This window comes from Leguminivora glycinivorella, chromosome 23 (genome assembly GCF_023078275.1).
Source record: "Leguminivora glycinivorella isolate SPB_JAAS2020 chromosome 23, LegGlyc_1.1, whole genome shotgun sequence".
Classification (NCBI taxonomy): Eukaryota; Metazoa; Arthropoda; class Insecta; order Lepidoptera; family Tortricidae; genus Leguminivora; species Leguminivora glycinivorella.
The window spans coordinates 10315798-10334052 of NC_062993.1; the positions used below are offsets into that span (position 1 = coordinate 10315798).

Below are 18255 nucleotides of genomic sequence, written 5' to 3' on the forward strand. Positions count from 1 at the left end.
ATGTCTCGTAGGCTGGTGTATAACTTATCTTTGATTTTATCATAGTCAGCCTTTTTAAAGTTATATCTGGGGGTTGTACCTTTGTTGTCTTTTTCCGCTTGAATTTGTATGGTTGCCACTAGGCAAGTGTGATCACTTTTGCCAATGGGAGCTTGGTGGTCTATGTCGGCTATCAAGGCATCATCATTTGTTAAAATTAGGTCTAGAACGGATGGCTGGTTACCCTGGCGGTACCTGGTGTGTTTGATGACAAGTTGCTCTAGATTACTGTTCCTATACCATTGTACAAAGTTATTCTCCCTTGGTGTTAGATATTCAGTATCCCCCAGTGGCCATTTGACACCTCCAAAATTAAAGTCTCCCATTATGACGATGGTATTAGACTCCGAAGCGTTACTTAGCTGATTAAATAAGTTGGAATCCTGCTCAATTGTTGAGTCATGGCCTCTGTATACTCCACATAGGAGAAACTTTATCTTCCCAAGTTGTACGTCCAACCACAAGCATTCAGACGCAGGGTGTTTGGTATTGTATGTCGTGTTCATTTTGGTGCTTACAAAGTTAACGCTGTTTTTGGCGTAAATAGCCACTCCACCACTACGTTTTTCTAACCGGTCGTCTCTAAAAATATCATAACCTGGTATTTTTATCATTGCGTCGGGGATGTTAGGTTTTAGCCATGTCTCAGTGATTATAATCAGAGTCGGGTTGAGTGAGTTCACTCTGGCGATGAACAGGTCCAGCTTGGAGGTAACAGATTGGATGTTGGTATATAATAATGTTAAGGTATGTAATGCTGGTTGTATTTCCTTATTAGGTTTAGTTGTTAATGCTGGTGTTAATGATGTAGGTTTCGGATAGGCAGTAGAACTTAGTTTTTTAATGGCGAATTCTTAACAATAGTTGGTTGTCCTCTGACATATTTTATTGTTATGTCCGTCTCTCCATTTTCAATGCGTTTGTTAAGTTCTTCGCGCAAGTATACTAGGTATTCCCTTTGCATGGGTGTCAGGTCTGCCTTTACAGATGAGGGTTTGTCCAACTTCTTTTTGTTGCGTAGAACTTCCAGCGCGTCACTCTTGCTGTTTAAGACGACCTTCAGTGGGCGCGGTTTGCTAGATTTTACGGCCCCAAGGCGGATGGTCTTTAACCCGTTACAGTTAACTGACTTGGTGACTTTGTTGATGAGTGCAGTGCACTCTGCTTTATCATGCCCTATTCTCTGATCTACGTCATTGCTACTCGACTCGGGAATGTCGTAAATGATTAGGTTTTGTGCTCTATTGGCTCTCTCAGATATTTCTCGAATTGCTGACTCAGTTGCCAACATACCCTGCCTCACGCGAAGCTGCTTAACTTCTTCGGTTAGCTGTTTGAGCGTGTTCATAATTTCTGGGAGGTTATTCATTGCATTTTTGCAGTCTCCGCATAAGAAGGTCATAACGCGGGCCACGGTTTTCAGCTCCAACACTCTAATTTCAGTCGGAGACATGCCATGACAATCGCCGCACAAGAGCTTTTTACAAGAATCGCATGTCACCGACAACTTTTTATCGCTCGGTGACTTATTGCACTTGGTACATTTTTCCTGAGTTGAACGAGGGGAGTTTTTATTCGGAGCCATTTTTCAAGATTTTTTTAAAGTTTGCAGTGGCAACACTGTTGTGACAGTTCACTTTGACAGCCAAATTCAAGTGTCACTAAAAATGTCAATAAATTGAGGGTAGGCTTATAAACACCAAAGTAGGCCAGTGTCACTTGCGTAAGTATTTCACAGTTTTATTTAATTAATACACAATTGTACGCGAAAATAACACTAACACTTAGTCCACAATTTATAACCGACACTTTCACAATGTTTTTACTAAGTTTTATGCAGTTTTGGAGGCAAAAACCATTAATAACCACAGACGTAGTTTCACCTCACAGAACGATTTGACAGGCCCAAAGTGATTATTAGTATGGATTTACGAGTATACTGTAGGCTACTTGACCCTTTTTTAAAGTTTGTCTTAAATGATTAAGTACTGTCCAATTAACCGAAATAAAATATTACCATATTTTATTATGACCTAAAAATAGAAAAAAATATCTTTAAAGTATACTTTTACGTAATCAGGCGAAAATAACACAGTCATGTTAATCTATAGATTGCCTGTGCATCAGGTCATTATATTCGAAAACAACAATTTAATACGGAAAAGCCGACAAAATAAGGGCAGTACCATACGCGCGTTCACGTAGCGAAAAGGAAATGGTGCGTTCAGTTCTTGGTTGTTCTAACGCATGGCGATGATCACGGCAGCGTCTCAATGTTTTAAAATGTTTGACGGAAACGACTATTCTTGAACATCTGTGGTGACATCGGATAAGCGACGGCAAGCGACAAAGGCTTACATCCCCCTCCTCCCCCCCCCCCCACCTAGATTCAGGCTAGGGGGAATAAGTACCTACCTTATAATTGTTTGTAGCGGAGGCTAACTGGTTCTTGTAGTAGCCATTTTTGGTCGGTAAATACGTGACCTTATGTCCGCCAGCGCCAAATCTGAAAATAAAAATACAATCTTTAGGACCAATAATTACTTATAACAAATAGTATTTACCATCACTAGGACGGAAAGGAAAAGCAAGGACTTTAACTTACTACTACTTATGAATTCGTAATAGCAGTTTAAGAAGGAGTAATTCTCTTAAGATATGACCTAACTAGAATATGCTCTAATAAGTCTTGGTATCTCAGTTGGCAGAGCGATGGACTGGTATCCGAAACTAAAACTGTACAAATAGTTTTGGGGGACATTGGAGCTGTATTAATTTTATAGAGTTTATAGAGTTCGAATCGTAAAGTAGTAGTAGTAGTAGTAACTCTTTATTGTACAAAAACACATTAAAAATAACATACATTGAGATGTGAAGTACAAAGGCGAACTTATCCCATAGAGGGATTTCTTCCAGTTAACCTTTGAGTAAATGAGAGGAAAGAGTTAAAGAGGGTAACAAAATCTAGCAATTTGTATAACAAGGTACCATAAAGACAATGGATAAAAATCTATATATAGTTATAGGATAAACTTATATCACACAAAAAGGAATGAGAAAAATACACTAAGTTGAAAAGAAACACAAAATACATTTACATATAAAGCAACAAATGCAATTTAGTCAGATAACCACAGTTTCTTTAGCCTCTCCTTGAGCGACGCAACCGATTGTGCCTGTCTAAGCGAGACGAGCAGCTCATTCCATAGCTTCACTGCACGGACAGCAAAAGACTTATGGTATCCACGAGATTTGTGAGGGGGAATGGCAAGACATAAATTCAAAGTTTTTTTTTACTTTCGCTTATTACGTTCTGCTTTAAAAAAATAATTCTACCAAATCTCGCAAACCGAGATAATCCGAACACGTCTCACGTAATTACTGCCGGTTTGCCAACTTCGGCTTTGATCCAGCGGCAATCAGCGCGGCGCATTCACTAAGGATTTGGGTCAGAACCTTGAAGGACCCAACGTCGTCACAATCACTTACGCTTTGTAAGCGCTTAACTTCTCCCTATCGCTTCTAGCCCCGTAGCCGAATGGCATTTCTCCGACGCGAAACGAAAATGAAACTCCGCGAAACTACAAATACACTTTACACACGCACACGCGCACACACTCACACAAATTTGACACATTACATTATGCAAGCCAACAAACCATACATTAATGTACTTTAGTATTGCCTAAGTGCCTGCTTCATAAGCAGCAGCGTTTTTTGTTTTTGTTTTTTTGTCTTCATTCCTTACCTACTAAATTTGTATTTTTCTTTTGTTACCACTTAGTTTTTGCATGTTTATTGTATAATACTTGTGGACATCTGTTATTGGCTATGTTAATGGTTCCTTGTGTCATAAATTTCTTTATTGTGTTGCTGTTGATGACCTAAATAAGTAAAATAAAATAAATAAAGTTAGTCTGGCTCTGTCGCGCCAATACGCAAGAGCGATAGAGATAGATATCTACTAGCGTTTCGTTTCGTGAGCGTTTGTGCCATTCGGCTACGTACCCTGTAGTGGCACGACAGAGACAGAATGCGTTTCGATCGCCGAAAGGCGTCAACGATTGTCGCTTCGGCGACGGTTGTGGCAGTAAAGCCTATAAATGATTTGGGTGACGATTCGTCTTAGCTGATTAAGGGGCAAGAGAAAAAATTTGCGCTTACATTGACCTTTGTCTTACTTACTTAATCCCTCAAACGCCTTGTCCCGTATATACGGTTAAATAAAAAGGACCGTTTAAACTTTGCGCAGTACTCAAAAGTCACTCATCATCGACCTTCAAGTCTCTAACAGACTATTAAAGCAGTGTCAGGTAGGCCAACAACGTTCTTCGTGGCTGTGTAAGCCAATACGGGAGTCACTATGCAAAGCATAATGAACAATATATTTTATTATACGACCAATGCTGAAATCGCAAAAACAGACTGTTTCATACATTTCGAATGTATGAATGAATGCTCATTTTTATGTAACAGCCAAATTTTTTTCGCGATTTCAGCATTGGTCAACAAAAGTTGTTCATTATGACCTCAAAAGTCACTATGCAAAGTTTGAACGGTCCTTTTCATTTCACCCTGAATTTACGTCCCAAACAACTTAAAACTGTAGCAAATTTTTGACAACAGGTTTGCAGGGGACACCTTATTATATTTACTTTATTGTGCACAACACGGATTCACATACTTTTTACTAAGGCGAACTTGTACCTCTAAGGCAAAGGGATTGCTTCTAGTTAATTAGATTGCTGTGTACTGAACATTTTCAAAATTGAACAGAACAGAAGTAATTTGACGGTTTTCGAATGTCAATATTGGTATGTTCAGAGGGTCAGCAGTAGGATGTTGCTTAAGTTAAACTCCCAGTGTGGATTTTAGAGATTTTTATCACAATATAATAATAATCCCTCACTACCGGAGTAGTCAATTACATTTTACAGATTTTTAACTTTGAAAACTTTTATGGAATAACCTACAGTGGCGAAAAAAGAACAGTAACTGCTCTTTTTTCGCCACTGTAGGTTTTTTTTGCCCGCTGAATACCAGACAAAGATGCTCGCCTGACTGTTCTATTTATAAAGTTCAGGAGTCTTTGATAACAATTTTTTTCTATAGACCTAAAAACAAAAAAACACATGCGATTATAAACATTTTCGTCTCCAGCAGGTAGATACAAATCCACTTGAAAAATTTATCTCATTCATCAAAGGTTTATTCCGATGTTCATTCCATTCAAAGAAATTCCTTATCCGATTCTTTTACTAACGCAAATATGGAGCTTTCCGCGAATCGACAATCTATCTTAAATCCAAACTGGTTTCGTATTGGTTAAAAAAAAAGAAAGTTAATTTGCAAATTGGCAGTGAGGTGACTGAACTGTTGATATTTGAAAATATTTGTTGGCTTTCTGATTAGATTAAGTAAATAAATAGTGACGTCCTACGGGTAAAGGTACCTCATCGTTTATTAGTCTTCGTACACAGGGACTTAATATAACACATCCCATCTTGGGGGTAAGCGTACGCGCCGGTCGGATCTGTCTCGTAAGCAACAGTCTTTATGGTCATTACTGAAGCATTGCTTCTCTCTTACGTAAAATTGATGGGAAATATATTTTTTATAAGATAAGCGGTTGTTATTATTTTGACATCACTAGCTTACCTGGACATATCAATGTTCGACAGATCATTTACATCAGCCGGGTCCATGCTGACATATATCCCGTCTTGCGGATAAGCGTACGCGCCAGTCGGATCTGTCTCATACGCCATAAAGTCTTTCTGGTCATTACTGATGCATTGCTTGTATCTTGCGTCAAATTGATTGGAACAATTTCTATAAGCACTGCTGCCAATGCTTCCACCTATTGACATAGTGACTTACCTGGACATATCGACATTCGACAGATCGTTGACATCAGCCGGGTCCATGTTGACATACATCCCGTCTTGCGGGTAAGCGTACGCGCCGGTCGGATCTGTCTCATACGCCATAAAGTCTTTCTGGTCGTTGCTGTACGCTGTCCCGTCGTCGACCGCCGGCGGGTTGGACGCTTGGCTGGACGACGCTGAGAGTTGGGAGATTCCTGGAAAATGTTGGTTTATTAAATAAAAGGGAACTAAAGACGAACTTTCAATTTACAAGAGTCAACTTAAGGTAAAGTATTGTGGATGGCAGTGGTTTTGCAAAATAAAAATTAATTATAATTCAAGGGCGAAGAAACATTGAGGAAGGTTGGTTTCCTATACAACATTTCAAACCGCATGCCTTTACGGCCTTTGGTGCTACACCACTTTGTGTGTTCTTAGCGTTCCAATATGTAGTTATATTTTCCGTTTGGCAAAACTGTATGGTACTTAATCTACCGGCCACTAGGCGGCCTAGTCAAGGTGACAAACGCTTGCATCACGATAATTAAACTTAATAATTGTGTTTCTATTTACACGTACTGTGACAATGCCAGTGACAGTTGTGTTACATTGAATCGAAAACGATTAGCACTATGGCTACGGATCATGGGCCTGCAGCCAAGAGTACAGTCGTTGATACAGGCCCGGTTCAGCACTAAAATATATATAAGTTACAATTAAGAGAGAAAACTAGTATAAGTTACAATTAAGAGAGAAAACTATAGTAGCTTCTCAATTTACAGCAAGTTTAATGAGAATGTATTTTTAGACATTTAACAATTTCATTCACTTACGATGAAACTTCGATAGCTATTGTATTGTAAAAGTTTCTTAACAAATTAAATTTATCTGAGTTACCCTGTTAGAATTGGATAAATTGCCATTATTATTCTTAACTTCAAGAAATTCTATTTTAAAGACGTTTCAACTCGTTCAGTCTTCTTTTTACATTTTTATATCGGTATCTTTAGTGAGCTAACTTTTAGTGTTTTGATGTTATATGACGACCGGTCTGGCCTAGCGCGTAGTGACCCTGCCTGCTAAGCCGCGGTCCCGGGTTCGAATTTCAGTAAGGGCAGTGTGATGAGCAACAAATATTTGATCCTGAGACATGGATGTTTTCTACCCACAACACAAGCCTGCTTGAGCTTACCGTGGGACTTGGTCAATATGTGTAAAAAAAGTCCCATAATATTTATTTATTTAAATATTATTTATTTATTATTGTTTTTTACTGTTGGTATTTTTTTACGCACTAGTGCGAGAAGTGGTTAATTTTTTGTCAGGTCGAAACTTCGAAGGACCACGTGTACTTACTGAAAAACGTCGTAATATATGTACTATCAGCTGTAAAAGTGCATGGCGAATTTATCAATGAATTCATTCATCATTGATAAAACAGCTGACAGTACATGTGCCAAATATGAGCTCCGAAAATGCAGACCCGAAAGAAGCTGGCGTTCGCTCGGAACGAATGAATTTTCTTTAAATTATCAAAAATAAGATAAATAAGTAGATAATGAAACACAATTGAGTCATGAATAGAGTGGGTTGTTTTATACCTGCATAAATAAATATTATTTGAAACATCACACAAAACACTAACAATGTTATTTAAATGAGCTCTTCAGCCTGGAATGCGAAACGTGCACCGCTAACGCCGTGGCTTGCGTGGGCGACGGTCGCGCGATGGTCGCGCGCGATGCGCGCTGTTGGTTTTCCATGAATCAAAATAAAATAAAATAAAATAAAATACGAAATCAAACCTTATCGATATGGAAGTAGACGATACGATGAGTCACGCGACCGTCGCCCACGGAAGCCACGGCGTAACGTCTTTCCTGACGGGATAAAACACAACAGACACAGTGCGGTAGCTTCTGTACAAACACAATTTGAAGCTTAACTTTGGGTGAAGACATAATATAACAAGTACCTTTTCCAAGGATCTTCCCGAAGCTTCCAAGGATGCTGGGCAGAAACATGGCCAGTAGCATCCCTTTGAACAGCTGCGCGCCGAAGAGAAGGGGCACGAACAACTTCTTCAGGCCGAATGCTGGAACATTAAAAGGAGAATTTGAAAAAATGGTTTTTCAAAACGTCCCGCGGTTCAAAATCCCATATAGAATAGCTGCGGCTGGGCAGTAACGTACAGTAAGCTGCAAAAGTGCATAGCGAATTCATCAATGAATTAATTCATAATTTCTCCACGCAATGTTGCAGCACACTGTAAACTACCTATAATTAGGGCATTTATTTGTGTGATGAGCACAGATATTTGTTCCTGAGTCATGGATGTTTTCTATGTATATAAGTATTTGTATATTATATATATCGTTGTCTGAGTACTCTGTGTAAGACTGTCCTATAATATTTATTTATTTAAATTCGTAACGGGTTATTTTTTTTCTAAATGTAAATAAGTACTTTTTCCGAGCTGTGAGATTGTGTGTAAAACTTTTATGATATGCCGTTTTCGATTTTGTCTCCACTGCAATTTCTATCATACATGTTTCACGTTTTAGATACGTTACTCGATATCGTAAACGTTGCAAAATATGACATTCCATTGCAGAAAGTGAACTTCGACACGAAATGCACTTCGATACTTTAGATCCAACAAAGACATACATTTCCCGTGTCATTTATTCTATCGAATAACATTCGAAAACGCATAGTAGATGTTCTAAGTCTCTTACAATACAACCCACGCATGGGAACGATCATTGTAAATTGTAAGCCTGTGAGTAAAAGGAAGCTTGGGCCCTGTAAATATGCCACGTGTGTAAATAAGGACGTTCAAAGATTCAATATGGGGCATTGGGGAATAAGCTGTTATGGGTTGTTAACAAAATAAGTGTTTCTTAGTGTGAGGCCCACAACAGAATTGTAGTTAAGCCAGAATGAGTAGTTAGGTCAAAAAGTGTGTCCACATGAGAGGGCATTGTTTGCGCTGGTGCCCCTCTCGCACTTACTGACAATGTCAACATTATTCAGTGACGTCATCACTGTCATACATTGGGGATACCAGTCAATTTTCAAAGTTACTACCAAATCTGCTAATACCCAATTGAAGGTATTTTATAATTATAAAAATCTTTGATTTATTGGCATCAAAATAATTACATTATAATTATTTTCCAATTCTTTAAAATATATCGAAACCCTAGTTTGAATATAACACTAAAATAATATAAGAAGTTATATAGTCATGTAAACTAAGGTTTCTGTTTAGCCCAATGGTTGACTGGTAGAGAATGCCTCAAGGCGTTAAGTCCGCCATTTGTACTCTTTTTTTTGTAAATTAGTGCAATAAAGTTTAAATAAATAAATAAATATACAGATAAAAATACTACTATGGTAACCTCATTAACACTGGCCACACATGCGAGAGGGACACCAGCCCAAACAATGCTCATGTGGACCGTTTTCGCTCTGATACGATCACCTTTCTGTCTCAGTATTAAGGTTCAATCTCAGAGGAAAAAATTCTATAGAGAGGACAAGCCGCGCGCGGCCTGGTCGCAGATGTAGGCCCATTGGGCCTACACCGCCGCCAGTTCGCCGTCCGCTGTCATCGAGTGTACACGCGCGCTGTTCACCGACGAAAAACGAGTTTTATCAAAAATGCCGAAGTGTGCAATAATAACTTGCAAACATCGCAGTGACCTGAATAATTTCCAAGCCGATAGGATAACATTTCATAGGTAAATACTTTTTATTTCACATAAAACACGAATTCAACGTAATACTCCGAGTTGTACCATGTAACCTTACGTTTGCTTGTGCTTTAAAACGTTCATTATACATTGCGGCTGCACAAGGAACATATTGTAAACAGTGTAGTGTTTTGCGCCGCAATGAACGGTGTACAAAACGATTCACTCAGTGAGACATTTTTCTCGGAAACGAGGCGAGGCGTTCCCGCTATTCATCGTTGTGTGCGTGCGCGATCGCGCTCGCTTATCGTTCGCGTGTACACATACATTGAAATGATGCGCGTGTATTGCGCAATAGGAGCGTCCAGCTACAAGTGTGTGTGGATTAGGTGTGTGCGTGCATTATCTTTACAATTACTGGTGCTTTGTGTGGGTTGCGCAGACCTTGCGACAGGCGTATTCTATACAAATCGCCCGGCATGACCTATCTCCCGAAATCTGTGGGTTCAATATTGCAAAAAATGTGATTGCACTGTCCCTTGTGAAGGTCTTTGGTGACGCCTGAGGACGCTCGGTGCGGAGTGTTCGGCGAGGCGAGCGTGCATAAAATCTACGCAGCGTCGAGTCAGGACACTTGTATGATGAGTAGGAGGTAGGGCATAGCGAATGATATTCCGCTTTGTGTGGTAGGGCACAGCACAGCGGATATCATCTCGCTCGAATCTAGAGCAGAGCCCAACTGGGGTAGTACCTCCGCCTTACAGAAGACCGCAGCCAAATAGCACTAGACCCTACTCATAGTGTTGTGTTCCTATCGGTGAGTAAGGCTGCCAGAGCTCAGCGAGGGTGCGGTGTGCTGATGACGGGAGGACTTACGGAACTAACTTGTTCCGTTTATTGTCCTTTGAGTCGTCGGCAACCCGAACCCTCCTTAGAACTTGTACACTCCTTTTTGCTGTGTACTTAACACAGCAGAAGGGAATGTACAAGTTTCTAATGGGGTGGCAACGCGCATGTGACACTGTTTGAGTTGCAGGCGTCCATAGGTTACGGTGACCGCTTTACATCAGGCGGGCCGTATGCTTGTTTGCCACCGACGTAGTATAAAAAAAAAAGCTTCAATTGTTTGATATGCACGCCGCACGCCCCTCCCCGCTGCACGCCCGACATGAGCGCACACTCAGGCCTTACACTTCAAAAGAAGATCAACTTTAAATCGAATTATACATGTTCAAACCCCGGCGCATCACAATGAGTTTTTCTGAAATGAATACTGTGGGCCTAGTGAAAAAAGGTATAACTCCAATTGACTCGGTGAAAAAGAGCACAAGTCCCACCTCGGACTTGTGACTTTTTTCACCGAGTCAACATACAATCACACCTGTATCCCATAAAGGGGTAGGCAGAACACATGACCCATTATGTGTTTGAATATTTAATTTGTGAATCATACGGTACAACGGGACAAATCTCGACTGGGGGGCAATTGTAACTGGTCCATTTTTTTCCATTATTACGCTACGATGTTGAGTTCTACATGTATCCACTGAACACGCCTACCATTAACCGGTGGACACTCTATTTAATAATGAAAACAATGTAAAACTTGGAAAAATGGACCAGTTACATTTGCCCCCCCATTGGAGATTTTCCCCGATGTACCTTACATTCTTAGGGAATACATATATACTCGTACATTCACGTCTGTATTCCGAAAAAGGGTAGGCACTTAAAACTGCTCAAGTTTCAGTGACCACTCTTAGATTGATAAATTTTGATATTGCACTTGACAGGTTGCTAGCCCATCGTCCATATAATTGAACTCAAATATTGCAAAAAAATCCGTAATGATTTCCAACGTATACAGAAATGTGTAGGTACCGCCACTTTGCTATTTCCTGTTTTACACCCACGGCAACGTCTCGAAGTGGCGTTAAATGTAAATAACTACCTCCAAATTGTACGGGGGTCTTAAAGGCGTGGGTGTTTGATATTTTTTCCTACACAAAATAGACTAGATTTGCGGCGAGTCGAAGTATGTAGGTGAGGTTAATGAAGACAGTTTAGTGGGTTAAGATCATAGGATATTAAAGAAATTCACTAATTTCAGTAAGGTGCATTAGGGTAATTTCGAATCACAGAAATGCTCGGGTAATTTCGAAAGGGGAATCTTGATATGATGGAAATAATGATGGTATTTACACGACTTTCGAAATTACCCTGATGCAAGGTGCAATACCTACTCAAAAAATATTATTTGATTCCTTTTCATACTTACATCTAAAAGTGATGAATCTGGCAGCTTTTGGTAAATTTATTGAAATAATATGAGTTTCCACAAAATTCTTTATCTTTTGCAGTAGTCTATACTCATAGGTGTATGTACTGAAGAGTGCTCTCGATTGCGCTTCATCTTCCATATTCCTCGATTCTCTATTCTTCACAGATTTGATTTCAACTCCATCTATTATTACAAACCTATCCATGCTCAAAGCGTCATCAACTATCCTTTCTAATTCATTTTCTAATTGCTTTTCTGTTCTATTTACAAGCAGCAGCTTTTCTGTAAACTCTCCAACAGTTTCTATCATATTGTCAATGAAATTCTCTGACTTTTCATTTGACACTACATCTTTATCTTCAAATTTATTACTACTTTGACAACTATGGCATTGGTTAGATTCTACTTTATTACCTAGACTGTCTATTCTTTTGGTTAAGTTATCTATTTGACTTGTTTCATTACTAAGAACTGTCTGACAATTGTTTTGTAGTATAAGGAGGAATATATAGGTTATGACTAAAAGGCCTCTCTCCGCGAACCTCCATTCTGATCTGCTAAGCCTTTTCTGGTTTGTTCCGAGTAAGAGATCCATTGTTGTGGGGATCTCTATCAAACTTCATTACCGATGTTAAAGCTGTTTTGAGATTTAGTTGAGGTCATTGAAATCTGAAACAAAGAAAAAGACACGAATTAGTCTTATTAGAGAATAATACAAAAAAAATTATAGAGATAAAATATTATGTATTTCAACTAGAATAAATCATAACCGTGTGGTCAATTGAATCTGAATCAACTCATAAAACTTATGACTCATAGCAGTCATAGGATTCAAGTTTTGCTTTTAAATAATTTTAACGGCAATGATTTTGACCTTTAGCGCTCAACGAGAAAATGAGCAATTTTGCTGGATGTATACGCCCGCATAAAAGTTTATAAACAAACAGGTAGTTCTCCCCTTTAGTTTGCTAAATAAAGTAAAAAAGTAACGACAAAGCTCTCTTTGTCTTTCCGTCAACTTTCCAGTAAATATAGATTCCATTGCCGTATTATTTCCGCACTAATTAAATTGCGGTAACAAATTATAAATATGAAGTAATGAAGAAAGGCTAAATAATTGTGAGAAAAACTATATTACATGACATGACTATAACTTCCCACCGATTGTATGAGCATAATTGCCGAGCAAAAGAAAAAATGGTGTTTAAGTGTTGAGATCGTGCGTGCTTCCGTTGTTTTTCTTCATATGGCAGTATGTTATGGGGAAATGGAATGGTCTGATTTAATAGAAACCTGAACTTTATCCATGAATTGACATACATTTATGACGTGGATTTTATTAGACTATAGTAGTGTGATGGATCATGGTAGGTAAGTTCAATAAACCTATTCTTTTAACGAAATATTATTGTACATTTAATATACCAACTTTATCAACTCCGTGAGGGAAATGATCATGCAATAATAAAACGTATTGCTTAAGTGTTTCTGATAGTAATAAGTTTTTCATGATAAACGAATATAATACATCCATACTTAATATTATAAATGGGAAAATGTGTGTGTCTGTTTGTTTTCCCGCCTTTCACGGCAAAACGGAGCGTGGAATTATCGTGATTTTTTAAGTGTAGATAGTTGAAGGGATGGAGAATAACGTAAGTTACTTTTCATCTCTTTCTAACGCGAGCGAAGCCGCGGGAAAAAGCTAGTCTATAATATATAGGTAATAAAATTAGAAATGGTTTTACATAACATGATAATAATGTCTTCTTTAGTATCTTGTTACTGTAAAGGGTGCCGTGCATAAAGACAATTTTTTTTACTATTGGGTTAACTTAAATAAGGGAATAAATGTTGAACTTGTGTTCAAATTGAATATTAAGTCCTGAACTAAAAGGAGGCCGTAACTTGATCGTGCTACACCTCTTAGTTGTTAATTTAATTGCGAAAACTTCCGCAGTAAGAGTTCCAATTTTATTAGTAGGTATAAATTGGACTTCAAAACCTGTTCAAATATAAATTTGGCCTGTTTTAAAATTTTGGTGTTCATTAAGTCTTCATACACCACCAAAAGTAAGTAGCAAGTATCAAATGTATCGTAAAACACACAAACAAACTCACGCCTGTATTAAAAAAAGTGTACCTATAGGCAGTGTTCGTAATTTCGTTGAGTAAGTTTCATATTTACTAAGACATTTAGATATTTTGACAATCGTCACGAGAGATGTCGCTATACTATGAGTGGCAATGTCTACATCGCGCTGACGATAGTTTTATTGGGAATGTAAGTATGGGTTTGGAATTTTCTATGACATAAATATTGTCCTTATTCTGTGACTGGTTGTTTCATATCATAGGCAATGCCTTAGTACGCACTTTTTGCAGGAATAGAGGTAAACAGAGCACATGAAAGTGCCAAAATGAAATAAGCATTTTCGTGAAAAAAGTTTCAAAAACTTTTATTTTAAATAGATAAAAATAAGGTTTTTCCTACTCAGAATCACGAGCCCTTTCGATCTTACTAGCTAAAAAAGCATCCCGAATTTAATTTATACAATTCGTTACCATTTGTCAAACACTCGGTACAGCGGTTACAAAGTGAAAAATAGGTATGCAAAATAATAGAGGGCACCATTTTTTGTCTCTAGTTTTTTGCCCTAGATCAAAAAGGGCTTGTGATTCTGAGTAGGAAAAACATAAAATTTACCTATCTTACAATTTTTTTTGATGACTGTTCTCTCGTAAATTCCCAAATGTTACATTGCAATGACAGGTTGCTAGCCCATCATCGCCTACATCACAAGTACATATCCCACAGTTGACTGCTACGATACCCAAGAGAGGAAAGGGGTGGTGGAATTCTTAGCCCGTCACCACGCGGAGAAAACGCTTGTGACAATATGTTAAAAGAGACACAGCTTCGTATGGCTTCAACCAATATTAGAAATAATACAATAGAAAGGATTATTCTACGTTCTTGCCAATGCCACTTCTTCCTATTCGCAATTCTGGACAATCTGCATTCTACGCAAGTAGTATTAGTTAGGCAAACGCTTGCGTAGAATTGCAATAGGAAGAAACTTACTGTATACAAATAATGACTGTGCACAATAATGGATGAGGTGAAATACCTATTGCGTCGAATTCGTTGCGTAGAATTGCTAGGAAGAAACTATTCTGTAAGTACACAATAATGGCTTAGAAATAATACCTAATAGATTTGTACGAAGAATCGCCACTGAAAAGGGCAAGGTCAAAAACTATTGTAATTAATGTGCAGAACTTCGAACAGGAAGAATCGCCACTAAAGTAATAACTGCGCACAATAGCGAATGAGGTGAAATACAATTGCGTAGAATGCAGATTGTCCAGAACTGCGAATAGGAAGAAGTGACATTAGCAAGAACGTCGCATAATCCAATAGAAATTGTACGACATTGAAAAGAATTGTATTACATTACCTAAATATGTCACGAATCATGTAGGACGCCTCAGCTAACAATAGCAGGCCCAAAAGTTTTATAAAATTTTCTAGAGTAGGGTTAGTTACTAAATTTTCCGGTGAGCTGGAAATGTTTTGCTAAACGGACAATGAAATTGCTGGAAACTATTTTCAACAGTGGAAAAGGGTACAAGTTACGAGCAGCTAAGTTTAAAAAGGGCATATGTGAAATGAGGAACTTACACCTTTTTGTACTTGCGCTGCGTGACACTTATACCATTTCTCATTAGGTTGCAGTATTATAACAAATAATTAAACTAGTAGTTTGCCCAGAACTGAGAACTAGCTTTAGACAACTATATTAATATGTATGGATGATCTCCTACGGTCGAACTTTTTCTACTGTGTAACACGACATCACCACAGTATAATAAAAAGTACTATCGTACAGGATGGCCACTCCCGCTCCCCGCTGAAAGTTACGCCCACCCCCTCTCGTTTACTTTACAGTTACCGCCTGTCAAAAACGCGAACAGTCGACCTGTCATATCTCACTCATACAAGCATAGTACGCGTTCACCTACACGAGCTTAGACTGTGTGCTAGGAACGCGCCTCTTTTATATATTTGATCGCCAGTGTCCGAGGTGTGACATCACTGAGCGCGCTTGCCGTCAACATTTTGACTCCAAAGAATCGGCACCATTTTCGTAATCTCTAATAGCATGTCTTTAAGAAGTAATATCACAGTTTATGGCTTTCATCATCAACATCATATCAGCCCTCTATCGACCACTGCTGAGCATAGGCCTCTCTAGAACGCCATTTCTCCCAGTCCTGCCCCTTTAGCACAACTTGACTTGTCGCGCTCGAGTCCATACATCAAGCGCGACTTCAAGTACGGACTCGCGCGCGACAAAGCAAGTTGTGCTATGAGGGTCTGATCTAGTCCCATCTAGTTCTGACCCGCAATTTTCCGGATGTCGTCGACCCAACGAGCCAACGAATGCCAGGCGCTTCTTGCATTTGCAAGCGGTCTTTGGTGGACATACCTGCAATTATTCGAAGCTTCTTGCCGCACAGGATAAACAATTACCGTTGACACCTTTTTTTAATGTGAAGTAATTTTATACAATTATCACGAATATGTCGTACTCGAAGTCAAGGGGTCAAATACCGAATAAATCCTGCATGGTATGCTATACTCGTCTCGTAGGAATGGTGACGGTGAACAATTGCAGAGCATTCCACTTAAGGTATCTCAGTGGTTGTAATTGCATTGCCGGTATTTGAGATGGAAGTAACGCTCATTGACAGCTAACTGGTTGAGTGGGGCAGGATTTTTAAGTTTGTCGCAAACTCTCATACACACAGACAGACGCGGCGGTCGACCTTGTTTTAGATAGTATTTATAAAATATCTAACAAACATTTTGACAAATAGTTAAAATACTTATGTCAGGCAATCTACTAAATTAATCAGAACCCTTGTCACGCTAGGGATTTAAGTAACTTATGGATAGTTGGAAATTGGAGCTGAATCCGTCTTTAATTCGATTAGTTCACAGTTTGACTGCCGGTTGTCAGACGGAAATAATATGAATATTTAAACCAGGATTCGTAATAAATAATAGTATTAACGTACAGAAAAGATATTTCCTACAAAACCGGAGTTTGATAGCAGTTCAGTGGGCGCTATTTCACCATAGTGATATTGACAATTTTGTGCCTATTTCAGCGTCATCACATCCTTGTTGAACAGGCATATAAATACTTATATGGCATAGAAAACATCCATGACTCAGGAACAATCTGTGCTCATCACACAAATAAATGTCGCTGGGATTCGAAATAGGCCACAGCGGTCGATGCAACATGACCACGGGTCACTACCGACTAAACAGTACCATCGTACAGTATGGCCACTCAAACCAATCATAGCTGAAAGTGCCACCCACCCTCTCGGTTACCTATTTACCGCCTGATAAAACGAACAGTCGACCTGTCATATTTCACTCATATTGAATAGTACGCATTCACCTACACGAGCTTAGAACGTGTGCTATGAACGCGCCTCTTTCATTACATTTGATCGCCAGTGTCCGAGGTGTGCCACGGGTTGAGTAAAAATGTGGACGATGGATGTCAGAGACCTGTTGACAGCTTGCGATCTTAGTACATTCGCGATATATCCCGGTCAATACAAGTCTAAGAAAACAATGTTGACTAAAATTCAACAAATAACGTTTGCGATGCCAGAAACAAAATAGTTTGTCTTGTCTTGAGCAAGCTTATACAAACATTTTGACTGGGAAAACAATAACAAAAACAATGTTGACTGAAATCAGAGAAATAACATTTGCGATGTCATAAATCAAATTTAAAATAGTTTGACTTAAGCTAGCTTACGCAAATATTTTGCTTAGCTTGGAAAAATGTTTTTGTTGCCGGTAGCATTTTTCATAATTATTATTTTTATGAAAATATGTGCTTGCACCCCTGTTTAGTTGATTTATTTATAAGATTGTATTTGCGTCAGCGTTTCAATTAGATTAGTCGATGTAACGATGAAAACAATTTCCATGTAATAAAATCCTTTACAGCAGTCACTCAAGGATCCTTTGTTCGTTCTAGAAACAAAAGCTTTTGTATTCCTCCCGTGGGTGTTAGTTACATTACATGTTTATTACATAGCAGATTTCTATATCATAGCTATTTAAATCACAATAAAAACATTGATTTAAACTTTCACGATTTCACATACATAATTTAGTAGGTACAGTACTATGTAACTCCGTATAGACAGATAAAGTCTAAGAAAAAACGTACCTCAAAACCATTAAGAAAAAGGTACGGTGACCTAGATGGCGATACACTTTTGGGGAACGCTCGGCTAGATGGCGCTAATAAAAATATTTGACATATCAAGC

At 38.6% G+C, this 18255-nt stretch overlaps 1 protein-coding gene across 1 annotated transcript in view; it reads right to left on the reverse strand.

The window, feature by feature from the left end:
• The window catches only part of LOC125238236, a 163895-nt gene that overhangs the window by 25203 nt on the left and 120437 nt on the right, over positions 1-18255 (reverse strand). Inside the window, exons 3-6 of the mRNA XM_048145511.1 lie at positions 11883-12554; positions 7882-8001; positions 5920-6121; positions 2455-2545 (exon numbers count right to left, since the gene is read on the reverse strand). Of these exons, the coding sequence (XP_048001468.1) occupies positions 2455-2545; positions 5920-6121; positions 7882-8001; positions 11883-12480 (1011 nt within the window). The 5' untranslated portion in view covers positions 12481-12554. The remainder of the gene's footprint in view (positions 1-2454; positions 2546-5919; positions 6122-7881; positions 8002-11882; positions 12555-18255) is intronic.